Here is a 25,829-nt window from a genome sequence, read left to right as displayed (position 1 = left end):
CACCGTATTAACCGAAGCACAGACTCTGTAGACAGAGATTAGCTTAAAACAAGAATGATCCCATTTTCAAGAGTCATGATCCCATTTTCAAGAGTCACATGAACTGTGTTTAAATGAATTATGATATGTAATACAATGTCCAACATGACGCTGTAGAGTGTTAGTTCCACCAGGAAATGATCACTGTGGAATAACAAATGCAAATAAACATATGAATCAAATTCGATGAAACTTTCAATAGAGGTAGTCACTGCAATTCAATGCAAATTAGTTAACATACTAAATAAACCACCAAACCAGCTTTCTCACACAGGAATGATTTTCCTGAAACTCTCACCCATGGCACTGTTTACACATAATAATAAACAGAACAACCTATGACTTTGTTTGTAGGAAGCGGATGGTCAGCTCATACATGGCAAAAACAGCCATGTTGACCGGAAAGGCACGTATACAATTCAGCATAAGGCCTTTAAAAAGAACAGAGGTTCCCTCAGTTCGGACACTTTCGGTTATGCAGTGAAAAAATCCTCTGTAGTGCTTCTGGCCCACACCGTCAGTCTGTAAGCGGGCCTTTATCACGTCCATGGGGGTCCCGACGGTCCAGGCACACATTCCTGCTAATCCTCCAGCGAGCATCACCACCTTCCATTCTGGAACAATGTGTTTGGGAATATGGTACCGTATTAGACACTATTATTTATTATTATTCAATTGTACAAGCAAATATGTTGGTATACTATATGGCCAAAAGTTTGTGGACACCTGATCACCACACCCATTTTTGGTTCTTCCCCAAACTGTTGCACAACACAATTGTATAAGAAAACGATTTTTCTTCACTGGAACTAAAGGACATGTTCCAGGATGACGTGCATAAATCAAGCTCCATGAAGACATGTTTAAATAAAGTTGGAGTGGAAGAACTCGAGTGTCCTGCACAGAGCCCTGACTTCAATCCCTCTGAACACTTTTGGGATGAACTGAAACATCAAGCCTCCTTCCCAGTATCACTGCCTGTCCTCACGAATTCTCTTGTGGCTAAAGTAACTCAAATCCCCACAGCTACACTCCAAAATCTAGTGGAAAGCCTTCCCAGAAGAGTGGATGATATCAGTAAAGACAGGACTAAAGCTGGAATGGGATGTTCATACAGCACATATGGTCAGGTGTCCACATAGTTTCTTGAAGATGACATTACTTTTACACCAGTTTAAGTACGCGGATAAACTGTTTGTCTAAATAAACCTAATAAATAAAGTCTTTAATTGTTTATCATAAAGCAAAAAATCTGTTTTCTTACATCACAGTCATATACACTAGTAAAATGTTAAAGGTATAACTATTTCTATTACCTGGTCTATTATACAAATCCTCCTAATCTTAAAGTATCAAATGACTCCCTAAACTATCGACAGTTTCAATTAGTAGACAATCAGCAATCTTTTACCTGGCTTAGAGTTCTTGTCCAGAGACAGGCAATCACAGACAGTGTTGTAGACGAGGAAGTATGTGGCGAAAGACGGGCCGTCTCTTAGTGCCAAGGCTCCGGCTCCCTTGTAAAGGCCCAGCACTCCTTCTTCACGGGCGATGGTTAAGACACAGTGTATAGGCCCGTGGTATTTAGGCCTGGATTTGAAGTCAGATCCCTGATATATTTGGGTCTGACACTGAAGACGCACTTTCACAATGTCTGCTGGAGACATTACTGAAACCTGGAACACACAAAATGTAAAACTAGCCTTTTGTGCACAAAGCAAGATCCATAATGACACAGATGAGCGAGTTTGGTGTGGAGGAACTTGACTGGCCTGACCTCAACCTGATAGAACGCCTTTGGGATGAATTAGAGCGGAGACTGTGAGCCAGGCCTTCTTGTCCAACATCAGTGCCTGACCTCACAAATGTGCTTCTAGAGGAATGGTCAAAAATTCCCATAAACACACTCCTAATCCTTCCCAGAAGAGTTGAAGCTGTTATAGCTGCAAAGGGTGGGCCAAATCCATATAACATTCATGTGCATGTAAAGGCAGATTTCCCAAAACTTTTGGCAATACAGTGTACATACGTTTTTATATGGAAAGATATTGCATGATGATCATTTTTCAATAAGGACGCCATCATGAATTATATTAACCATCTCATATTACAGCAATGTGCCAATGATTACATTTTTTATTTCCTAATAAGCGACCTCTTATTTTAACGATCCTAAAATTGTACCTCTTATAACTCGAATCATATCAACTCTGAACAATCATCTCCGAAATTCTTTTTTCATTCTCTTGAAGTTAGTACTACAATAAAAAAAGGAAGACTTTCCCCATGGTAGAAAACCTATTCACCTTTATAATGCAAATGGAATCATGTTTCCTTGACTGGTTTTGTTTATGTTTAGTGTTCACCGTACACCGAGCTGTTATTATACAAACAATATCATATTAGAAACAACTTGTGATCTGAATGAAAGCGAGAACTACTGCTGCTACTTTCAGAAAATTAATCCAATCAAATTCACGAGTTCAGAAAATGTATACCCGTGGTATATAAAATATCACAAAATCTGCAATATTATTGCACAGCTCCTGTATTTCATGCTTCATTCACAACACTGCAGATTTGTGAGAACCGTCAGTATAGAAATATCATGCAAATCTGGGTGTCTGATAGGACAAAAAATAAACTGGTACCTGAGCAATCCCTCCGGCGAAGCCTGCTAGAAAGATATCCTGTTTGGCACTGGGGGCATCTGCCCTTTGACCCCGCAGGTGGTGCAACACCTGAAGTGTATTCCTGTATGTGCCGAACAACACAGACGAGCTGATGGAGACTGTAGTGATGGGCATGGACATGCCTTTATAGAATCCATACACCTGTGAATATACAGTAAGGCTTATATATCTCAGTATAAAAGAAATAAAACCTATTTACACCTCGTTCATACCCCTTCATTCTTGCAGGTGGTGTGAATACACTGCCAAACCCCAACGAATTTCCTCTGTGTCTGTATCCTGACCTGAATAAAATACAATAAAAAAAATAAAAAATAAAATACAGTATCAAGCAGCAGTAATGTAGTGATGATATTATTTTAAAGAAGGACTCAATATTACCTTAACGGTGTCCAGGGGATAACCCACTGCCACCCCAAAAGCTCCTGAACACCACAAAACAGGAGAGAAGCATGACGGACACAAACACCACACGCGTTTGGGTTACATTTTATATACATATATGTAAATATAATGACAAGTAATCCCATTTATCTATAGACATATAAATGACTTCAAACAGCTTGCCCATCGCCATATTGTTATCTTCTAAACCGCTAAGCTAGCGGAGCTAATGGAAACAGTCCAGATAAATGTCCAGTAAGGGAAATGCTAACCATTACACTGTCACCGCCTCGACAACATTTTTTAAAATTATTTTTTACATTATTTCCGTAAAAATGACCTATAAAGCAGGCCGTGTATAAAATATTAATTTACCTCCAACAGAGCCGGCAATGAAGTCTGCTACACGCATATCTCCTCTTCACAGACAGATACATTAGCACCACTACTGTAGCTAGCTAGCTGACTAACTAGCAAAACCTTGAATGGCACACAGAAATATCTGAGGATTTTATTTCTAAGAATTGTCTATTAAGTTATTGTTGTTGGTGTTATTAATAATAATAATAATAATAATAATAATAATAATAATAATAATATTATTATTATTATTATTATTATTAGTACCCCATGTTTAAGTTGTTCAGCTGCTGAAACATGTGTTATAATATTGACACACAATATTTCCCCAGGTTTTATTTTATTCCAAGGCTTAAAATTAAGTAAATATAAATGTATTTCGTGTGCTTTAGCCGTCAACTCTCTAGAACAATGTGCATTATGATAATCATCATCATTATTATTATTATTATGATTATTATTATTAATAGTAGTAGTACTAGTTAGCAGTAGTAGTAGTAGTTGTTGTTACTGTTGTAAATTGTTGTGACCAGGATAAAAGCTTTTATTTCACCCCACAAGTGGGAGCAAATAAGACTTTGTTTTTGGTAAACTTCCTTTTTCCATGAAACGTGTTAAATGATCTTTTGGCAGCACGAGCGCACTGGTCAGGGCTGAAGCGCGTGGGCAGGTGCCAAACGCGCATTCCGTCTTTGCACACAACTGGGCGAGTGTCAATTTGACCACTTGTTCTTCATATAGAGCACTAACTGGGGATTAAATGACTACTAGGACATCCTAATGCACACATTATGCGAGGGCGCTGGCAGTGTAATTACACTGTGTAACCAAAAGTTTGTGGACACCTGATCACCACATCCATATGTGGCCCTTCCTCAAATATGTAATATGCTATAAGAGCTTTGCTCTTATTTAATATTTCAGTGACGTTCAAAATCATGTGAGTAGTGTAGAAGAGTGAAAATTTTGGACTCAGAGTTTGGGGATCATCTGTGATGAGCATATGAATATATTTCTGGATGTATTTGATGTACACGGATTGCAACTGCTGGTTATACGAGTTTAGAGTCAACTCACCGATCCCTGATCACCAGTTTTCCCCAAAGCCAGTCAGTGATTATGATTTATAATAATAAATAATAATACAATAAAAAATAATAATAAATATGTAATAAAGGTTAGACTCTAGACACTATATTGCCACTATATGTTTTGGGACACCCCTCCAAATCATTGAATTCAGGTGTTGGGCTTGGACCCTTAGTTCCAGTGAAAGGAACTCTTAATGCTTCAGCATACCAAGGCATTTTGGACAATTTCATGCTCCCAACTTTGTGGGAACAGTTTGGGGATGACCCCTTCCTGTTCCAACATGACTGCACACCAGTGCACCAATCAAGGTCCATAAAGACATGGATGAGTGAGTTTGGTGTGGAGGAACTTTACAGAGTCCTGACCTCAACCCGATAGAACACCTTTGGGATGAATTAGAGCGGAGACTGTGAACCAGGCCAAAACTGGGACATCTGCCTTTACATGCACATGGATTTAGTATGGAGTTGGCCCATCTGTTGCAGCTTCAAATCTTCTGGGAAGGCTTTCCACAAGGTTTAGGAGTGAGTTCAGAGGAATTTCTGACCATTCCTCTAGAAGCCCATTTGTAAGGTCAGACACTGATGTTGGACCAGAAATTCATCCCAAAGGTGTTCTATCAGGTTGAGGTCAGGACTCTGTGCAGGCCAGTCAAGTTCCTCCACACCAAACTCGCTCATCCATGACCTTGCCTTGTGCACTGGTACAGGAAGGGGTCATCCTCAAACAGTTCCCACAAAGTTGGGAGCATGAAATTGTCCAAAATGTCTTGGTATGCTGAAGCATTCAGAGTTCCTTTCACTTGAACTAAGGGGCCGAGCTCAACGCCTGAATTCAACGATTTGGAGGGGTGTCCCAAAACCTTTGGCAATATAGTGTCCAGTTCTGTGTTCTCTGTGCTTGGACACTGTGATTTCTGTGTGCACTTGGCAAAGGTTTGTTTACCTTTTTCTGACACCAAGAAAATACGTTAAGATAACTGTCCTACATGCAAGCCAACATATCTGTTGTTATAATAATAATAAAAAAAAAAAAAAAAAAAAAAAAAACCCAACAGAATCAGCTTTGCTGTAATGCTATAGGTGTGAAAGCACGTTTAAAACATATGGCTGTAATCCCAGTGTGAAAATATTTGCCCCTCGGTTTGAGACACACCCCTGGGCGCACGCGCCAGTGGGCAGTAGGGGTGTTGTCTGCGTTCACTCGAGTCTATTGGTCCAAACGCTTCCTTAAATATGGACTCGGCTCCTCACTGTGAGAGCTCCATTCAAGAAAGTACTAGAATAGACTGCTACTTGAGACAGGCATGAAACGCAAGTCCGAGCATCTTTGGGTTGAAAAGAGAGTTGATTGTTAAGTTACAGATCGTGAAACAGACTTAAACACTTCATACAGGTTTACTGAACGGCTCCAGAGAGGAAGCTGGCTAATTAGCTAGCCAAGCCACTATACACATCATCACTCAGCTCCAGAACAGTGCGGTTTGCGTCTAGATTTCAGTCTTAAAAAATCGTTTTCCATTTTTTTTCAGTCACTTGAAACTGAAATTAAGGAATGGCATTGGACTTTGCAGCAGGATGTATCGGAGGTAAGTGTTAAAAACCCAGAAGTGTGAATCACAAACTATTAAAGAGCAGCAAAGCAGTGAAATGAAGCCATCTGGTTATTTTCCATTTCAGCTGGACTTCTATTTAATGCTATGAAATGTAATGACATGGACATTATATATATATATATATATATATATATATATATATATATATATATATATATATATATATTATATTATATATATATATATTATATATATATACATATATATATATATATATATATATATATATATATATATATATATATATTAAATATTGCTGATGAAACAGGATTAAATTGTGGATATTTGTGAATGCAACTTTCTTTGCAACATAGTCAATTTTTCCCCCAGGACTGACATATCCAAGCTTGCAAGAAAATTTCATGAGCTACACTTGGTCCTCAGGTCTCTTCCACAATATCCGTGGATGCCTCGACACCCTCGCTTTCTCAGGACAACACAACCTATTTTTACAACTTGTTCACACTTGAGCAGAATGCTCTCTTAATGCTCTCCTACTGCAATATCATCATGTTTTTCTTCTCAAATGTGTAGATCAGAGCACAAATGCCAGAGAAATACCGGTGTGTAAAAATGCTTGTGACACTGGTTTAAGAATCATATACTGAATAGCACTGATTTACACAGATCTGTCCTCTCTCTCTCTCTGCTGATCTCGAACCAGCCAATCAAAATGCCGTCCTTTTATCTGCCTACTGTGAAGCCTAAAGTGTGCTCACACTGCCACACACTCACTTGTTTGTGTTAGCCAAGGACACCCTGGCGTTGCGCAGCGAATCGAACATTTTGGATATTTCTGTTAAGTGTGTAGCTAATTTACCGTAACTTTGATATACTAAAGATTACTGTATATCATCCCATATGGATATCGTAAATATTGTGGCTTAAGATGCATCGTTTATTTAGTGTATACATAAATACTGAAATCCTTTTAACACATTCAGTCCTGTACGGCTGTCCTGATAGTGTCGAACTGTTGAAAGATTTATAATCCCGTTATCGGGTTTCACACGGAGGAGGACGAGTTCCCTTTGTGAATTCTGTTCCTCTCAAGGATTCACCGCCACTGTCCCTCTGGCTTGGTCATTATGACGATATCAGTGACGAGTCCATCGTACACAACCGAATTCTTATGACCGACGTATTTTCTCTTCACAGAGAGGGATGACAAAGCGTAATTCTCACCAACACCAGCCTCTATCAGCACAACCTGATTGATTGATTTATTGCTTTTTAAGCAACAAGGCTTTCCACAGCGAGACCAGATATAAGCCTACGTGTTACAAAACCATCCAAAGCTTCTTACAAGACAGAAATTCCAAAACACGCTCAGCTGGGGCTAAAGTTTTCCAACAAACAAGTCTGTGAATAGAAGCATTGTGTGATCGTAATCAAAGGCTTTGCAGTTCAGTAGGATGTGTTTGATAGTCAATAGCATTAGACATAGAGGGCAGAACGAGGAGCATCATGCAAGTCTCAAATGTCCCAGGGACCCGGGACCTAGAGAGGACAATTTGATCACGCCCGGCCGTACCGTTAGGAGAGGGATCTTCTTTAATTTCATTGCATTCTGACATTTGTTAGAGGTATATGGACTTATATATGGTCACAGGTATATACGTAATATGGCAGAAAAGCTTTACTTTATATTTTTTTCTTTATTTGGGCAGAATATTCATTGCTTAAGTCTTGTTACAGGTGCTGCTGGTGTGTTGGTCGGACATCCTTTTGATACTGTTAAGGTGAGTTAAATATGTATTTTTAATTGATAATGTGTATAGTTGATGTATGCGACTATTTGTTATGGAAGAAAATTGAACAAAGCTCCAGAATGAGCTTATAACAAGAAAATGATGCGTTCAAAACCGTGTATTGAATCTAGGTCAACATTGTTCTGGGGTTTCCTTTATTTAAAACAAAACAAAACAACCTGTCCATCACACAGGTTGGCTCGAGGGTCTGGTTGCGGGTTACAGTGTCGCATGCAAAAGCACGCAGTAGCTGAACCTCTTTTCATATTTTGGCTGTGCAGTGTGTTCTCACAGTAACGTATTGCTTGTTCCAACCACAGATTAGATGTCATGATCATTTTGTGAATGCTCTCTAAAGTATGACCTTTCTCATAGAAGAAAATGAACACACACACACACGAACATATACGTGAAAGACTCTCAGCTCTGGCTCAGAGAGTAACTGTACACTGGTCCATTTTCTTTGTGTGTGTGTGCGTGTGTGTGTGCGTGTGTGTCCTTTTTAGGGCACAATTAACATTAGTACAATCTTGAGCTTGGAATTTTAAGCTCGATCTTAATTCTAGGATCATGCCAATCAATCATATATCAGTTTGGATAGTAAATACAGGAAATAGTGTGATATCTATTGAAAAGAGTGTTTATAAAGATGTTAGCTCGGTATTATGATGATTATCATGAAATGAAACTGTTGAAGATTCTAAAGGTCGCAGAGACTCGGTTCAGAGCTTTGAGATACAATGTGTTTCATAGCCGCTGCCTATTTTTCTTTTCTTTTTTCTTTTTTTCTTTTTATCCTGTGTTCATTGTGAACCCTGCTACAGGGGCTGTCTTTCACGGCATAAGTGTTACTTTGTTGTAGATGAGGGTGAGGGATTTACAACCCCTGCACGGATGGGTTACCTAGTAAGTACAGTCAAGGTGAATTTCTTCATTTCCATTCGAAAACATGGCGTGTTTCTTTTTTTTTTTTTTTGGGTTTTCACTGATTTATTTTCATCCCTCAGCTACAACATAGCACTCAATAATCCCTGTTTTTATTCACTACACTGCAGACTCTTAAATTTCATGCTGTATAAAATGTTGCGTTGTATTTTGTTGTTTTCTTTTCACACCCCCCCCCCTTTTGATTCAGTTTAATGTTGCTCATATGCTACATGTCTGTACATTTCAGCAGTGTAGTGTGTGTGTGTTATGAACACTCTTAAGGTCTGGTTATAATTGTGAAAATCCAACTCTTAGGTGAGACTTCAGGTACAAAATGTGGACAAGCCCCTGTATCGTGGAACATACCACTGCTTCCAGTCTATTGTTCATCAAGAATCTGTGAGTATGACTTGAATTTATGAATTTAAATTGGAGAAAAGTCTTCCAGCAAGGTCCGACATTGGCAGCGGAGGTTTGCACATTGCTACGGCTGATATTTTAGGAGGCAGGGGTAAGCAAGGACAACATGCAGAGAGCTAAATTTAAGCTCTGATGTCGTGCTATCTTGTTCACTCTCCAGGATAAACATGCCACGCTGATCCGAGGAATGATGATCTGAGGAATATCTTGATGCAGGAATTGAATGCAGATAATAAAGAACTGCATCATGAAGTCTGCTTTGTTTGTCGTTAATATTTTAGTGGTTTCTTTATGGTAGATAAGGCTTGATAAAAGCCTTAACCTGATTGAAACATGAGAAAAAGCCATATGGCCAACCGTTGCCATGCTGAATTAGTTTCATTAGGGCCGATTGTGCGAGTTGTTAAAAGATCATGTCCAGGTCTGTTATATTTATCTTCTCACACTTAATTTCCCGTTTGTTTAATCTCTCTTTTATTACAGATTTTTGGGCTCTACAAAGGTATTGGTTCCCCAATGATGGGCCTGACTTTCATCAACGCCATTGTATTCGGTGTACAGGGCAACGCAATGCGTATGCTTGGCAAAGATACCCCTCTTAATCAGTTTCTGGCAGGCGCAGCAGCTGGGGCTATTCAGTGCGTCATTTGTTGCCCAATGGAGCTAGCCAAGACTCGGATGCAGATGCAAGGCACGGGAGAGAAGAAGTCTTCCAGGAAGATGTACAAGAACTCGTTGGACTGCTTAGTTCGCATCTACAAGAAAGAAGGCATTAGGGGCATCAACCGTGGCATGCTGACCACCATTATCCGCGAAACACCAGGATTCGGAGTGTATTTCCTGTCCTACGACGTCCTGACGCGTTCACTGGGATGTGAAGCAGACGACCTCTACATCATTCCCAAGCTGCTCTTCGCAGGGGGCATGTCTGGGATTACCTCCTGGTTATCTACCTATCCAGTGGACGTTATTAAGTCCCGCCTCCAGGCAGATGGCATAGGCGGAGTTCATAAATACAACGGAATTATGGACTGTGTCCACCAGAGCTGGCAGAGGGAGGGCTGGAGGGTTTTTACCCGAGGTCTAACCTCTACTCTTCTCAGAGCTTTCCCCGTCAACGCCACCACGTTCGCCACAGTGACTCTGTTCCTCATGTACATGCGAAATGACGGCGGTGTAAAAGACTGCGAGCCTGAGCCTCAGTCTGTACAGCAAACACAGCTCCAGACCACAAGCCTGTGAGTGAAGGGGATTGGATCTCGTATTCAGGCTCTTCACACAGAATTATTATACAATGCCTGTATTTTTCCCTCTGTACGTACCCTGTTGGGAATTTTATTTCCCTTTTTATCAATTATACTGGAAAACACTATCAGCAAAATTGTACCAGGTTTTAACGTTTTATTTATAAAGAGTAACACTGTGGGAATATTTTTTTTTTTTTTTTTTTTTTTTGACCCAAGTTTCTGAAAGAAACTCAAAGCGTGTTTTGCTAAGTTTATCTCTACAGTGAGATAGGGTTAATGCTGCTATGATTTGTTTTTGTACTGAATGTCCTCAGGAGGTATGTTATAATCCAGGAATTTGGATTAAATCAAGTTGGTGTGGGGAAATATATGTGCAAGCAAAATTGTTAATGCTAAACTGTATTAAACTGACTGAAGGTCAAGGGGAAGGGCAGGGGGTGGCCATTTCATTAGAATGACAGAAAGATATGGGTCCAAAAATAGGATTACTCCGTCAAGTTCTTCAGCAGAAATGACACAATCTCTCCAGCTGTTTTTAAAAAAATGTGCTGGTCACTCATACACCATATGGCCAAAAGTATGTGAACACCCGACCATCACACCTACATGTGCTTGCTGAATATCCCAGCTTTACAGCAAGCATTAATATTTAGTTGGTCCACGTTTTTTCACTCTTCTAGGTAGGCTTTTCACTAGATTTTGACTCTGGGGATTTGTGTTCATTCAGGCAACAAGGTTTTCAATTGGTTTGAGATCAGAGCTCTGAGCAGGACACTCAAGTGTTTCTACTCCAGCTTCTGCAAACTATAGTTGATTAGATCATACACCGACCAGACATAACATTATGACCACCTGGGCACCCTGCAGTCTCGTACGCAACAAACTGCGATGCTACGTGTATTCTGACACCTTTCTATCAGAACCAGCATTAACTTCTTCAGCAATTTGAGCAACAGTAGCTCGTCTGTTGGATCGGATCACACGGGCCAGCCTTCACTTCCCACGTGCATCAATGAGCCTTGACCGTCCATGACCCTGTCGCCCGGTTCAACACTGTTCCTTCCTTGGACCACTTTTGATAGATACTGACCACTGCAGACCGGGAACACCCCACAAGAGCTGCAGTTTTGGAGATGCTCTGATCCAGTGGTCTAGCCACCACAATTTGTCCCTTCGTCAAACTCGCTCAAATCCATCCTCTTGTCCATTTTTTCCTGCTTCTAACACATCAACTTTGAGGACAAAATGTTCACTTGCTGCCTAATATATCCCACCCACTAACAGGTGCCATGATGAGGAGATCATCAGTGTTATTCACTTCACCTCTCACTGGACATAATGTTATGCTTGATTGGTGTAAGTGGACAGTTGAGATGCATAGACAGATCCTGCCTGTAGATCAGATCAGAAGTGGACAGCTGAGACTCCATAGACGTCCACACCTGGCATTATGAATGCATCTCCGGTCATCAGATTTCATATATAGTTTCATACAGTTTCAACAGCTATATGCTTCCATCATTGTGGCACCTATTTGGGAAAGCCCCACAATAGGGAGTGATGACCTGCTATTCACGTACTTTTGCCCATGTAGTGCATCTGCTCTGGAGTAATTCAGTCCATATAGAAAACGGTGCTGCTGAGCTTCGAAACAACTTGGATTTTTGCTTTGTCCGTCTCTCTCTCTCTCTCTCTCTCTCTCTCTCTCTCTCTCGGCATTCCAAAGAAAAAATGGAATCTGATTTGACGGTAAGCTTTAATGCTTTTAACATAGCATATCAAACTGTAGCTTAAAAATCGCAATTCAGTTAAATCTTGAAAATGTCAAAAGCAAAGCAAGCGTAAATATTCCTACAGCATTTTCTGTACAGTACAACACACCGCTGTAGGTTTTCAGTGAGAAGACGTAAATAACAGGAATAAGACAAACCTCCTCTGTGTAAAGGTCATGTATATAATGTATTAAAAATATCGCATCAGATGGATCGTTGGCTGAATTTGTACAGCAGTAAATAAAAAAAAAAAAAAAAGAAAGAAAGGAGAAGAAAAAGACACCTCCCAGCTCTCAGCAGCACTGGTTACAGGGAACACGTCTCGAAATCATTACACAGTTCAACAATATTCTTTTTAAAGCTCAGTGATAATGTCTGATGTCTGCACCTTAATTAATATCAATTACTCTCTTACCTTTTATTACTCTAGGATACGGTTTACCAGCTTCTTAATTGCTGGTGCATTATTTTAGTGCTGTAGGATCATTTTAAATAGTACGTCTGGTTTCAATTACCTTAGAGAAGCTCTGCAGTGATTTACCTACAGGCGTGTAGTTAGTGATGCATTTTTGTTTATCTTTGTTTTTTTTATGTTTAACACTAAGGCAATAAAATCAACATTTAAAATTTTTTTTAATATAAATTCAATATTTTTAATAAAAGGTCTCACACATTCGTGTTTATAATTCATTTTTTCATCTTTTATTTTTATTTTTTTTTGGTCTGTCTTTTTACGTTACATGGCAAATGAAATTGTGAAAACCATTTCTACTTTCATGATTGTACAAAATGGTATTTATTGATGAAGTAAAGGGTAATGGAATTACCACTGTGTGTTATTATTATTATTATTATTATTATTATGAGTACATAGTAATACGCTTTAAAGGAATCTGAAAAACCAGATGCCAAATAGGCCAATGGCAAGAAAAGACACTTAATCAGTGGCTGGAAAACAATTCTAATCTAGAAGTAGAAAAACACTTCTAATCCACTATGGAAAAATATAACCAGCATTCTTACTAATGGCTGTTGAGGACAATTAAATGGACCTGAATGTCAAGTTGTGTATAGAACCAGACTCCTACTATCCTCCTGAACAGTAAGACAGAGAGACTGAAGATACACCTTCATATACACTTCTACATCCTCCAAATCCACAAAATGCACAAACGATTGGACTGGACATACTCTCATAACCCTGCACAAAGCAATGCAAGCATTATTCTTCCTGGTCACTGGTTGGACAGAGTGTCCTTTTCAGCACTCTGATATATATATATATAGATTTTCCTGGAAGGCTGGAGGGCCTATAATTGGAGTCTATTTGAACAGGAGCAGTCTCTGGTGTCTATGCCATTCAAAAAGGCTTTTTAAACCACACAACATTATTGTCTGGTGCCGTTAAAACTTCCGATCAATTCTTAATTCTTTCTCTCTTGATCGGTGTTGCAACGATGAACAAGTGTAGTACGTTCAGCCACAGAATCCAAATGACTAGCTAAAAAAAAAAATCTCCAGAAGGTTGCTGGAAACAATAGCAGTGTCCATTCCATTGCTCAATAATATCCCCAGTAAGATCAACACTCCCCTTGACTTCTGCAGGTGTTTCCCTAGCCCTTGTTAGTCTGTATTTCTCTTTCTTCATGCCTCTGTTTTTACCCCACCGGTGTGTTACAGGCTTTTTGCCACGTCTGGCTCGGATATTCCTAATGATAATGCAGTGTAATTATACCGAGTGTCTTACTAGAGTCAGCAGTGTTTTAAGATCAACTTTAAAGGTGGCAGGGACCAAGAATGACACAAAATTAGGCATGGGGGACCCAAGTAAGTGGTCTTTTATATCAGTAATGGCAGCATTTTTTAAAGAGTGGTGCAGTGACCTCCACCTCCAGGCTCTGGGCTTTAACTCAGGCTTGCTCATTATGGATAAATATAAACTGAATTTTAAACATCATTTAGATTTTCTTTTTTTTATATATATATATATATATATATATATATATATATATATATATATATATATATATATATATATTTCTGTAAATTTTTTCTGTAAAAATTGAGAAAATGAACACTGACAGGTGAAGTGAATAACACTGAGTGTCTCCTCATCATGGCACCTGTTAGTGGGTGGGATATATTAGGCAGCAAGTGAACATTTTGTGATCCGATCCAACAGACGAGCTAGTGTTGCTCAAATTGCTGAAAATGTTAATGCTGGTTCTGATAGAAAGGTGTCAATACACAGCACATCGCAGTTTGTTGGTATGGGGCTGCATAGCTGCAGACCAGTCAGGGTGCTCATGCTGACCCCTGTGCACCACCGCAAGCACCAACAATGGGCATGTGAGCATCAGAACTGCACCAAGAAGCAGTGGAAGAAGATGGCCTGGTCTGATGAATCACATTTTCTTTTACATCCCGTGGATGCGTGTGTGTCGCTTACCTGGGGAACACATGGCACCAGAATGCACTATGGATAGGCAGTGCCATGCTTTGGGCAATGTTCTGCTGGGAAACCTTGGGTCCTGCCATCCATGTGGATGTTACTTTGACACGTACCACCTACCTAAGCATTGTTGCTGACCATGTACACCATTTCATGGAAACGGTATTCCCTGATGGCTGTGGCCTCTTTCAGCAGGATAATGCGCCGTGCCACAAAGCAGAAATGGTTCAGGAATGGTTTGATGAACACAACAATCAGTTTGAGGTGTTGACTTGGCCTCCAAATTCCCCAGATCTCAATCCAATCAAGCATCTGTGGGACGTGCTGGACAAACAAGTCCGATCCATGGAGGCCCCACATCGCAACATACAGGACTTAAAGGATCTGCTGCTAACATCTTGGTGCCGGATACCACAGCACACCTTCAGGGATCTAGTGGAAGTCCATGCCTTGACAGGTCAGGGCTGTTTTGGCAACAAAAGGGGAACCAACACAATATTAGGCAGGTGGTCATAATGTTATGGCTGATCAGTGTAAAAAATTTAAAAAAAACCATGTCCTTCACCGTCTCCTCTCAACTCACTAAATATGTGAAGGCCCTTGTTTGCTTTGCATGCAGCTTTTCCAGGTTAAACTCAGATTTAGATGCTCAGAGCTGACAAAGGGTTTTTTTTTTTTAATTCATTCTCTGGTTTATTTGGTCAATGCAGTTTTCACTACTGCTCCATTTATTGCTAGAATGCCGTACCTCTGTGGATTTTTCTTCATAATAAGGGTAATCTATCAAAGTTAAAAGAAAAGTGCCCTTATTTAGAGTGACAAATCTGTAGAACTCCCTATGATTAAGTCTTTGTAGGATAAAAATGGTCCCTCATAATGGCAGCAACTGCCACGGTCAGTGTATTTTGTCTTTGGCACCGGCGACATGTCACAATTATCTATGTATGTGAGTTTTAAACAACGGGAAGTCGGCCCCATTCTCAGTAGGTCTTTTGGTGTTGAGTTAAGAAGATTTGTAAAAAAAAATTTCTCACAATAGTCTCGCACAAAACAGTGCGTGCAAAACATACACAAAGTACTATGGTAGTATATTATTTGCCAGTGATTGTAAGAGACAAATATATTCATGTCCATAGGCATGATTTGTGTTCGAATGACCAGGTAATACATTCTGAACTTACTTAATGATACAGTCTGTGGAATGGCTAAGAAGTTTCACACAGCTTCACACAGTGTTTAGTTTCTTCCATTACATAAACAGGACTACGGACGCACATATGCCAGTAAATGAAATTAAGTGTATTATTATGTTACTATCCAGAGACTTTCAAATAGAAAACAAACGCACATTATTTATACTCTGCCTCACAGAGTCTTATACAAAGTTATAAGAAAGAATAGCAGTTTCTGACATAAATAGATTTCTACAAGGAGGTCAAGGGTCTTGCTCAAGGACCCTTGACCTGATCAGTAATCCAGAACCTTTAACTTTAACTACTAATCACTTAATGAAACGGTATTCCACTGTAATAATGCTGAAAGTGTGTTTTAAGCTATAACATTGAATTCTATTTTAAGCTTTAAATGTATTTATTAGTTGTGAGGAAGTGTGGAGGTTCGGTTGCTACAATCAGGAAATTGGTGAGAAAAGAGTTTGACAAAAAATTAGAAATGGGGTCATGTACTCTTTGGCGCCACCTTCAGCATTTACAAAGAAAAGAAACGAGGATTTTTTTTTTTTTTTTTTACTGCATGAGGATATATACAAGAAATTAAAATAACTCACCAGCACGATGTCTCCAGATTCCTGTATAACATATAAAGTTTTTTTTTTTTTAATTTTTATAATGATGCTCCAGTTATTGACATAAGATCAGAATTCAATCAACGTTATACCTTGACAAAGACAAAAATAACGGAATTTATTTACCTGAATAACTTCAGCTTGAGAAATCAAACAAATCTTCCGGGGTAGACTCTTCACAAGCTTTACTACGGTCTTCATGTAATGTGGTATCTTCCATAGGTTTTGGGAACTGCAGAGGGGATCTGGCAACCTTTGTTGTCAGTCAGATCGGTTCAGCTTATATTACTGTTAGGACTGTTTCTACGTCATTTCACACCAATCAAAACAGTTAGGAATATATATATATATATATATTTTTATTGTTTGTTATATACAATGTTCATTATTTGGTCCTCAAAGACATTTCCATCTCTTTCTGTCTCTCTCTCTCTCTCTCTCTCTCTCTCTCTCTCACACACACACATTAGGAAAATGATTCAAGTAGTGTATCGATGAGGTAAACAACTTATTTGCGACAAAGGCAATAGTTCAGAATGAACACAAAGTGCAAGAGGTTTTTTTGTGCATTTATGGACAAGAATCATTCTTTAAAGGTTATTCTTTGAGGTGCTGCTCTTCATCAGTGTGGTGTCACATGAGTAGCGCAGACAACGGTATATCTCCTCGGCTCTGGAGCGGCTCACGCGTATCCCTGCCTGCAGTGTATCCACAGAGCTGAAGAAGAAACAAGAAAAAATATGGATTTCACCTTCTGATACAATGCAAGAAGAACCAATGTGCTTTAACTATGCAGCAGCCTCCAAAAGCGCTTAAACAACCGAAATGTGAAAGGCAGTGTCGTAGCTGTACGACTGTTTATGATACCTGTTGACCAGATGTGCCACAGAGTAGAATCTATTACACATGTAAAGTGCGTTGACGTAGCTCACACATGGTAGCGTGAGGTAAAACTGCAGCGCATGCTGGCGACGACCTTTCACCTCCACGGGGACGCTGATGGCCTGGCCTTTCCTTTGCTCCACCTGTGCCAGTTGGGCCAACAGGGTGGCGGTGTCATCCGGACCAACGCTGAACAGGATTCTGACTCCTGCTCTTACCAGCGCAGCCACGGTGCTGTCGTAATAACGGCTGCGCTGGAACACACGCAGAGGCTCTCCTGCGAAGGAACATTAACAAAATAAAGTTATGGATAGTGGGATTATAAATCAATACAGTATGCTGCTGTACAGTTGAAGACAACAGTTAGTAACTGCTTACCCAATAGATCTGATGTACATAATAAAATGACTAATGAGGCTACGTATCAAATATAGTACTAATCATGTAGTATACTAATCATGCATTCATTGAAAGTCAGTGTATTGTAAGCATAAAGGTATTATATACAGTCCTTACCCAGTTTAGTGCGGTCTTTCTCCACCAGGAGGCACACACGGTCAAATAAGCCCTGAAGGCTCTGCATCCTCTCCTGCAGCCGCTTGCGACTCTGAGGACTGGCTAACTCCGACTCGCTCTGCCACTCTACAGCCATGCGGTTACTCACGATGAAATCGCAGCTGACCAGAGAGCAGATGTGCACAGCTGCGCCATGTTTGAGTCTGAGGGCGGACACCACATCCGCACCAGCGCTGATGCAACGGCTGTCCACTAGCACGCACGCGCGAGCCGGGATCGGGTTGGTTGTGGGATTAGTCGTGGGGCCATAATCAACAGATTCACTGGAAACGGTCAGAGAAGTGGTACTACAGGCTGCCTGGATACATGAAGGAGAAATGATAAATGTATTAAATCATATCTTGGCACACTTTACATACACCAATCAGCCATAGCATGATGACCACAGGTGAAGTGAAATAGATCTCCTCATCATGGCACCTGTTAGTGGGTGGGATATATTAGGCAGCAAGTGAACATTTTGTCCTCAAAGTTGAAGCAGGAAAAACGGACAAGCGTAAGGATTTGAGCGAATTTGACGAAGAGCCAGATTGTGATGGCTAGACCACTGGATCAGAGCATCTCCAAAACTGCAGCTCTTGTGGGGTGTTCCCGGTCTGCAGTGGTCAGTATCTATCAAAAGTAGTCCAAAGAAGGAACAGTGGTGAACCGGTGGCAGTGTCATGGGTGGCCAAGGCTATCAATGTGACAATATCAGCCCCTGGCCATTGGTGCACCTGGGGAGAGAAGGCTGGCCCGTGTGATCCGATCCAACAGACGAGCTACTGTTGCTCAAATTGCTGAAGAAGTTAATGCTGGTTCTGATAGAAAGGGGTCAGAATACACAGTGCATGATGGGTCAGGGGTGTTTTGGCAGCGAAAGGGGGACTAACACAGTCTTAAGCAGGTGGTCATAATTTTATGCCTGATCGGTGTAGGGCATTTACTTATAACAAACAGACACCTAGTTAAAACAAACACTGGGAGCCTCACTTAGATCTTATTTCTTACTGTGACACTCTTGCTGGGCCTCAGCTAGGAAGATTTACTGCTCAAGTATTTATAGTTATAATATAGGGTTTTTTTGTATAGAAACCAGGTGAAAGAAAATTGTAGCTTGGTTTGGCTTAGACAAACATTTACACACAACTTGATATTCAAAATGTGGGCAAATAATGTTAATCATTTAAAAGATTTTTCCCTTTTGCCAAATTAATCCAAAAAAAAGGTCCTTCTCTAACTCTCACCTGTGTTTTAACACTAGAGGTGGACAGAGGTTCCTGAAAGTCCAGCTGATCAGACAGCAGGGCCTGGTTATTAAATCTCTCCTGTTTGTGCTGCACAGTCTCCTGTCTGCTCATCTCTCCACCTCCTCGTGTACGATCAGATTTAGGCAAACAGGACTGAGGCGATGTATTAAAATCCGTCCCGGCCGCATCACCTGAAACGGGTGCGTATAGCATCTTCCTTTTCTTCTCATCCTTGTCCTCTTCCTCTTCACTCGAATCCTCCACTCGGACGATTCTGGAGCGTTTGGCTTTTCTGGGTTGGAGGCTTTTCGTCTCTCTAGCAGTCCTAGTTTGTCTGAGACGGACCCCGCGCCGCGTGGCATACTGACGTCTCCCGTCTACGTACGAGTCTTCAGGGATGATCGCGAGTCCAGCCTCCTCTTCCTCATCCGATGCACTACCAAAGTCTTCCTCGACTTCACTGCCACTGACGACAAAACTGTCTTCCTCGTACGTCTCGTCCTGCTCAGGGACCTGCTCACAGAGGAACAAGGGTTTCCTGTTAGTTACGTAGATGATCATATTTAGAGGCTTTTTAATTAGATTTATTTATATTTACAGACTACATTGTGTGACAAACACATTATACATTACGGCCAATGATAAATACTGTCATAAAACAACCACATGACAAAATATCATGCTTTCTCATGATCCTCCTGCAGAAAACATCTTGGGCTTAAACTAATATTTGTCCTTTTTTAGTTACACTCAGCAGACTTGTTTAACTTGGTTCCACTCTTGCCAATTTTTATATCTTTGCATCAACTACCACTGTCCATTTAATTCCCGTTTCTTTAAGTATCTCATCCACTCACCTGTGAGAAGACGTTCATGTTACGCACGGGCCTGTGCATCATTTTAAATCTGCTTGGAATGGCAGGACTCTTTACAGATTTCAGATAAATTCCATGCATCTCAGAATCTGAGAAAGACAGACAGACAGACAGACAGACAGACAGACAGACAGACAGAAAGAAAGAAAGAAAGAAAGAAAGAAAGAAAGAAAGAAAGAAAGAAAGAAAGAAAGAAAGAAAGAAAGAAAGAAAGAAAGAAAGAAAGAAAGAAAGAAAGAAAGAAAGAAAGAAAGAAAGAAAGAAAGAAAGAAAGAAAGAAAAAATAAAGTTTAAAAAAAAAATAAAAAAAGGTTTCTGTCATGGTGCTTCAAGTAGGATCGTAGTGGATTTTTAAAAATCATTAAACACTTAAAAGACTCAAAAGAACCCTAATATTAACCCTTAAGTCAAATACCGTAAGAAATCAATTACAGCCGCAGCAGCAACAAGACAATGACAGCTGAGATTTCATCCTCGACATTTGTTTCAACCTGAGAAGCTTAAAAAAATTAGCAAATTCCGTTAAGTTTCCAGTAAGGGAACATAGTGAGCATCGGTGTTCCCTGGATCTGTGGGATTTTTGTTTTAGAGGCTAAAGATCCGAGCAAAATGGAGTGATTTTGCGATTGAGATAGATAGATAGAGAGAGAGAGCCTGCCCTGACCACTGAACTAAGGAACTGATTTGAGACTCTCCCCTTGTCTCAAAGGAAATCCCAATACTAATTAGCAACTTTATTAGACGATACTTTAAAAAGGTGGAGGTTAAACACAATATAGTGTTTTAGGGCACCGTGCTAAAGAAGGCACAAAATGTCATTTCCAGAATGTCTTATTTTTTTTAAAAAATTGAATAGAAAACTGGATGCAGACTTTTTTCCTTACCATTAAGGGCTTGAGAGAATTGAGTGGTGTCCACTACAAAACCTTCCAAAGACTTGTCCAGTTCTTCTGCATCACATTCGTCAGAAGAGACAGAGTCTCCGTCTTCAGACAGCTCTGCCTCTTCATCCAGGAACTGCCTCCCGGCTCTGTGCTCGGATTTCTGGGAGATAAAAGAGTGGATAAACGTGTGTGACATTTCTGGCCTCCATGACATTTAAAGTAACCTTCTTCACCCGCATGCAGCGGAGGAGAGCCGTCTTTACCTTAGATTTTGCCTTAAGAGGACGGGAACCTTTGGAAGGCTGAAACGCTCTGGGCCGACAAAGCGAGTTCTGCTGAAAGTCATCGTCTGACACGGCTTCCCCGTCGCTCTCCTCTGACTAAAAAAGTAAAGCTAAGGTCATTCCTTCATGATGAACTTCAGCAGGATCAGATTCTTTTCTGTAAAAATTCAGACGTACCATATTCAATCGAGCGACGCGTTTTCTAGGCGCCTGGACAGGAGACTCAACATCGCTGATTTTTGATTGCTGGGGAAAACAAAACCGTAAAGTTCAAAGATACAGTGACTCAAATGGTGACATGACTGAAGAGGGTAAAAACAAGAAAAACCCTTCAGCTGCAGAAATTAATCCATTTTTTCGACATATAAATAAATTCAATAAATATGCATAAACAAATAATGTTTTTAAATATTTATCATCATCAAATTTTCATGTTATTTAAAACTACTTTATTTTTTATAATCAATTTATTTCATATTCATTTATTCAGCAGACTAATAAGTCAAAAGTCTCCATTTTATTACTTAATTAATTTATCTATTTATTGATTAATTTCATATTATTTTGTGCACGACAAGTTGTGTAGTGTGTCATACCTCTGGAGATGCCAGGGGATTTGCTCTTCCTCGATGTCCTGGTTTTCTAATGACTGCTTCCTCTTCACTATCACTGTTCACTGGTTCTGGACAAATCAAAATCACAAAATTTGCTGTGAACAAAACTGACATATATTTCCTTTGGATAATCCATTTCCATGGCAAACAATATTCTTGAAACGACTCGGGCAGCACCACAGAGCAACAAACAACACCCAGATGAAAGCACTATCCACTCTTTTACATACACAACCTCACAGACACCCACCCACCTTTCCAGTGAAAGGAACTCTTAATGCTTCAGCTTCATACCAAGACATTTTGGACAAGTTCATGCTCCCAACTTTGTTTGGGGATGACCCCTTCCTGTTCCAACATGACTGCACACCAGTGCACAAAGCAAGGTCCATAAAGACATGGATGAGTGAGTTTGGTGTGGAGGAACTTGACTGGCCTGCACAGTCTTTTTTAGAGGAATAGTCAAAAATTCCCATAAACACTCTCCTAAACCTTGTGGAAAGCCTTCCCAGAAAAGTTGAAGCTGTTATAGCTGCAAAGGGCGGGCCAGCTCCATATCACATTCATGTGAATGTAAAAGCAGACGTCCCAGTTCAGTTATTTAGGCACTGCTGCTGAACTTATTTAACCAGCTTGGTTTCATTAACAGATTACCAGATTCACCTTATTATTGAAATTAACCTGAATTCCTTCCAACGGCTCATTCATCTCAACCCTAAATTTACTAACTCCACCATATAAGCAAAACTAATAAAAAACAACAAGATAATGTACTTATAAACTTGACCATTCCTACAAACCACCTAGTAACCCCAAGACTATCCACTGCTGGCTTTTAAACACCTAAATCCAATGTCATAGCTTGGGCCTTGTTGAAAACTCTGCATCAAGTCATCCTGTTTCCCCACAACTACAGTACCGCCCACCACCTGTTTCGTGGGTTAGGGAAAATATTATTTTATTATTACACACCCAAGTACAGTTCAAACTAACAAACACACTCAAACATTGAAAACCATGAACTTACCTGAACAAGCATGGTCTTCATAAATAGGTTTCTGTGCATCAAGCAGAGACCTCCGACAAAATCTGTTCCCTCTTCCATGTGGCTGTGCTTGTGAGCTCAATACTTTAGGAAAGAGTCCTAGATTTCTGCTTTTTGGAGACACAAATGCCAGAGTTGGGGTAGAAGTGTTTGGTCGTATCAAGCTCTCTCGCTCTGTGATTATGGGTGACACGTTACTCTTGGCTATGAGAGACGGTAGCTTTTTGTCCATTGGACACACCCTGGGTGTTGACATATGCCCCAGAGTGAAGTTGTTGGAAGATGTATTGGGTTTGTTCAGGGTTAGGGAGGTGAATGTGTTCTGTCTATCGGTGGTGGGTTCTGTGGTCATGTCCGAGGCTGGTTCTGTAGGTTCCTCCTCTTCAGAGTCAAAGGAAAACCCAAGGTCAAAGTTCACAGAATACATGTCCTGAGAATAATTGAAAGCTTCAGACCTCTTCTGTGATGGCGGTTTTTGGTCTGAGCTTTTAGAAGATGCTTCAGCATTTTCAGAACTATTTGATGCATCCCCAACATTTTGTGTAACCTGCTTCCTTTGGTCAGTGTCCTGCCTGTTGGGGGTAACAATGTTTGGTAATGATATTTGAAGAAAAGCATCATCATCATCATCATCATCATCATCACCAAACAAGTCAACACTTTCATCCAAGTTAGTGGGCTGGATTTTAGACTCCAAAGGTAGATTAGTGTTTTCATCTTCCCCATCATCCACAACGTCATCAAAAACCTCATCCCAGCTAGGACTGTGAGCAGTACTGTCCGGACCAGCAGAAACGTTCTCGCTAGGCAATGTTTCAGATACAGGAGGGGTTCCTGCTATGTTACAGTCCAGAGAGTCAGAGTCCAATGAATTCTCATCTTCTTCAAGATCAAAATTGACCTGGAAATGATCCACCTCTTCCCTTAGACTACTACAGATCTCATCCGATTCATCAAAGTGAGCAGGTTCATTGAGGATTAATGAGCAATGTAGATCAAAATTTTTCGGTGGAGATCTAGACAGAAGATGTTTGACATTGGAGAGAATCATTTCCAAACTTCCAGCAGATTGACTGACACTGTAGAGTTTTTGACAGGCCTCCCTTTTGGGTAAATAGAACATTTCCTCAAGAGGTTCAAGGGAAGTATCAGGGTTTGCCTTGAGACTCTTTGTGGGTTCAGAAGAACTTTGTAGCTGGTCATTCTCTTTCTTTGAGCGTTTAGTCTCAGAGTGCTCACTTGCATCAGTCTGCATGACATTATCAGCATCAGCATCACTGTCACCCTGAAACACACTTAAACCTTCTGTAGAGGCATTACAGTCAGACTCGGAAGACACTTTTAATAAAGTCCGTGAAGAAGGTCCTGCTTGGTCAATCTTAACCGAGACAGAACGGCTGGCTTCTCGACTAACAAGTCTTGGTTTAGATCTTTTCCGCTGTAGAATAGCTTTTGCTATTGTGCCATCCTCCTCACAACCAACAACATCCTCTTTATGTAGATATGCTCCGACCTCAGATTCATATCTGCAGCCACTCTGTTGGACCAGAAAATAAAAATTTTAATTGCAACTTTACGAGAGCTACCTGCAGATCAGATATAACTATGTGGTCTTAATTTAAGGAACTGACTAGTTTATATCTAGTATAATGCAAGTGATAACAGGAGATAACTTCTTTCATGCTCACTGCCTCATTTAGCTCCAAAGAGTTATTGTTATTATTAAACCTAGTGAGAGTGGAACTGAAGTAAAACTCCCTTTTCCAGTGGTCAGTTTAACTTGGCAACCCTGATTAATGCTATTAACTCTTCCTTGGTTGCTTGTGGATACTTAAAAGCAATGGCCAGTAAATGAAATGGGCTTTGTTTTGATCCGTTGAGAGTAAGGCTGATCCCGGAATTAGTTTCTCAGACTTTAATCCTCACCTTTTCTCTCCTGTAGTCATTGGCATACAGCTAAGTCATTTGGTCTACTTCCAGCTTCCCGCACTTATATAATTGTTCTCAGAAGTGTTGGGTAAGGAACAGGCAGGCTTTTAAAAAAAAGCCAAGTGACCACTCAGGAGGGTACAAAGGAAATTTTTTTTTTTTTATGGATTTTTCAGGTCATCCTCTAGAGGCAGGATGAGATGAGCAGTGATAAATAAATTAAATGTCCTGATTATGGTTCAGACACTTAAGTAGGTCACTTAGGCTTAGCTTAAGGCTTAAAAATAACATACGAAGAAAAAGGAATAGAAAAAAATGATGAAAGAATGAAAATGATGAATGCATTTTATTAAAAAGGGAAATAAAGCTGCCAGTTATGTAAGGAGCACTTGATTCTGATTAGCTGGAAATTGTACGTTGCATGCTCAAGTACTTCCAGTCAGTTTAACCATCGCTCGAAATTAAAGCACTGCCTACAAACAATTGGAACCATAGTAACAATAGTGAGCCAACTATTGTAGACATTTCCTAATGATCTATCTGAGATTAATGGATGAATTTAGCATGTCATTTAACTTATACGGTGAACTGGGAGATTTATCTAAATGGGCCGAGGCACAAGAAGAATTTGACAAGCTGGAGAAGATACTGTAACTTTAAATTAAAAAAGTGATGGGGAAAAAACGGCACAAGGAATTAACACAACAGAAGACAAGGATGAAGATAAAACAAGACAGACAACTAAATGGGCAATTAACACACTCAAAGACTTTTTCCACTATTGGACTGATGGACTGATGCAAATTTTGGACTGACGCAGGTATTGGGCTGATGGACAGATGCAGGTATTGGACTGATGGACTGATGCAGGTATTGGACTGATGGACTGATGCAGGTATTGGACTGATGCAAATTTTGGACTGATGGACTGATGCAAATTTTGGACTGATGCAGG

General features: G+C 40.1%; 3 protein-coding genes across 10 annotated transcripts in view; 1 reads left to right on the top strand and 2 right to left on the bottom strand.

The window, feature by feature from the left end:
* Window positions 1-164: 164 nt before the first annotated feature.
* slc25a47b (solute carrier family 25 member 47b) lies at window positions 165-16,823 on the bottom strand. Of its 2 annotated transcripts, none has more exons than XM_058399659.1 (6): window positions 16,683-16,823; window positions 16,539-16,559; window positions 3,114-3,157; window positions 2,691-3,016; window positions 1,451-1,715; window positions 165-653 (listed from the first exon to the last, which is right to left on the bottom strand). In XM_058399659.1, exons 4-6 carry the CDS (start codon window positions 2,850-2,852, stop codon window positions 376-378), a joined length of 705 nt encoding a protein of 234 aa, XP_058255642.1. In that variant the 5' UTR covers window positions 2,853-3,016; window positions 3,114-3,157; window positions 16,539-16,559; window positions 16,683-16,823; the 3' UTR covers window positions 165-375. The 2 variants fall into 2 exon arrangements, with proteins under 2 accessions (XP_058255642.1, XP_058255641.1); XM_058399658.1 differs by lacking the exons at window positions 16,539-16,559; window positions 16,683-16,823 and adding an exon at window positions 3,492-3,627 and having other exon boundaries at window positions 2,691-2,873; window positions 2,945-3,016.
* LOC131359642 (mitochondrial basic amino acids transporter) lies at window positions 5,780-13,126 on the top strand. 7 transcript variants are annotated; one of them, XM_058399655.1, is made up of 5 exons: window positions 5,780-6,156; window positions 7,882-7,925; window positions 8,797-8,840; window positions 9,177-9,260; window positions 9,765-13,126. In XM_058399655.1, the coding sequence occupies exons 3-5, from the start codon at window positions 8,829-8,831 to the stop codon at window positions 10,521-10,523; spliced, it is 855 nt and encodes a 284-aa protein (XP_058255638.1). In that variant the 5' UTR covers window positions 5,780-6,156; window positions 7,882-7,925; window positions 8,797-8,828; the 3' UTR covers window positions 10,524-13,126. The 7 variants fall into 7 exon arrangements, with proteins under 7 accessions (XP_058255638.1, XP_058255635.1, XP_058255633.1 ...); XM_058399652.1 differs by having other exon boundaries at window positions 8,797-8,855; XM_058399654.1 differs by lacking the exon at window positions 5,780-6,156 and adding an exon at window positions 6,462-7,769 and having other exon boundaries at window positions 8,797-8,855.
* Window positions 16,824-16,939: 116 nt separating the features above from the next.
* Window positions 16,940-25,829, bottom strand: part of fancm (FA complementation group M) — a 28,328-nt gene continuing 19,438 nt past the window's right edge. The window contains exons 14-23 of the mRNA XM_058399645.1: window positions 22,928-24,482; window positions 21,883-21,968; window positions 21,464-21,532; window positions 21,266-21,382; window positions 21,003-21,162; window positions 20,101-20,207; window positions 19,241-19,756; window positions 17,955-18,312; window positions 17,424-17,715; window positions 16,940-17,273 (exon numbers count right to left, since the gene is read on the bottom strand). Coding sequence (XP_058255628.1) covers window positions 17,147-17,273; window positions 17,424-17,715; window positions 17,955-18,312; window positions 19,241-19,756; window positions 20,101-20,207; window positions 21,003-21,162; window positions 21,266-21,382; window positions 21,464-21,532; window positions 21,883-21,968; window positions 22,928-24,482 — 3,387 coding nt within the window. The 3' untranslated portion in view covers window positions 16,940-17,146. The remainder of the gene's footprint in view (window positions 17,274-17,423; window positions 17,716-17,954; window positions 18,313-19,240; window positions 19,757-20,100; window positions 20,208-21,002; window positions 21,163-21,265; window positions 21,383-21,463; window positions 21,533-21,882; window positions 21,969-22,927; window positions 24,483-25,829) is intronic.

This window comes from Hemibagrus wyckioides, linkage group LG09 (genome assembly GCF_019097595.1).
Source record: "Hemibagrus wyckioides isolate EC202008001 linkage group LG09, SWU_Hwy_1.0, whole genome shotgun sequence".
In the NCBI taxonomy this organism is placed as follows: Eukaryota; Metazoa; Chordata; class Actinopteri; order Siluriformes; family Bagridae; genus Hemibagrus; species Hemibagrus wyckioides.
This window is presented reverse-complemented; position numbering and strand designations above follow the sequence as displayed.

What these genes read in the sequence shown, in the direction of transcription:
- slc25a47b (XM_058399658.1), bottom strand. Translation starts at nt 3,528, where the DNA reads ATGCGTGTAGCAGACTTCATTGCCGGCTCTGTTGGAG. An exon ending in CCACCTGCAAGAATGAAGGG is followed by an intron (nt 2,874 to 2,944) that starts GTATGAACGAGG and finishes GTATATTCACAG; the next exon opens with GTGTATGGATTCTATAAAGG. An exon ending in TCGCCGGAGGGATTGCTCAG is followed by an intron (nt 1,716 to 2,690) that starts GTACCAGTTTAT and finishes TGTGTGTTCCAG; the next exon opens with GTTTCAGTAATGTCTCCAGC.
- LOC131359642 (XM_058399650.1), top strand. Translation starts at nt 6,123, where the DNA reads ATGGCATTGGACTTTGCAGCAGGATGTATCGGAG. An exon ending in TGCAGCAGGATGTATCGGAG is followed by an intron (nt 6,157 to 7,881) that starts GTAAGTGTTAAA and finishes GTCTTGTTACAG; the next exon opens with GTGCTGCTGGTGTGTTGGTC. An exon ending in CTATTGTTCATCAAGAATCT is followed by an intron (nt 9,261 to 9,764) that starts GTGAGTATGACT and finishes CTTTTATTACAG; the next exon opens with ATTTTTGGGCTCTACAAAGG.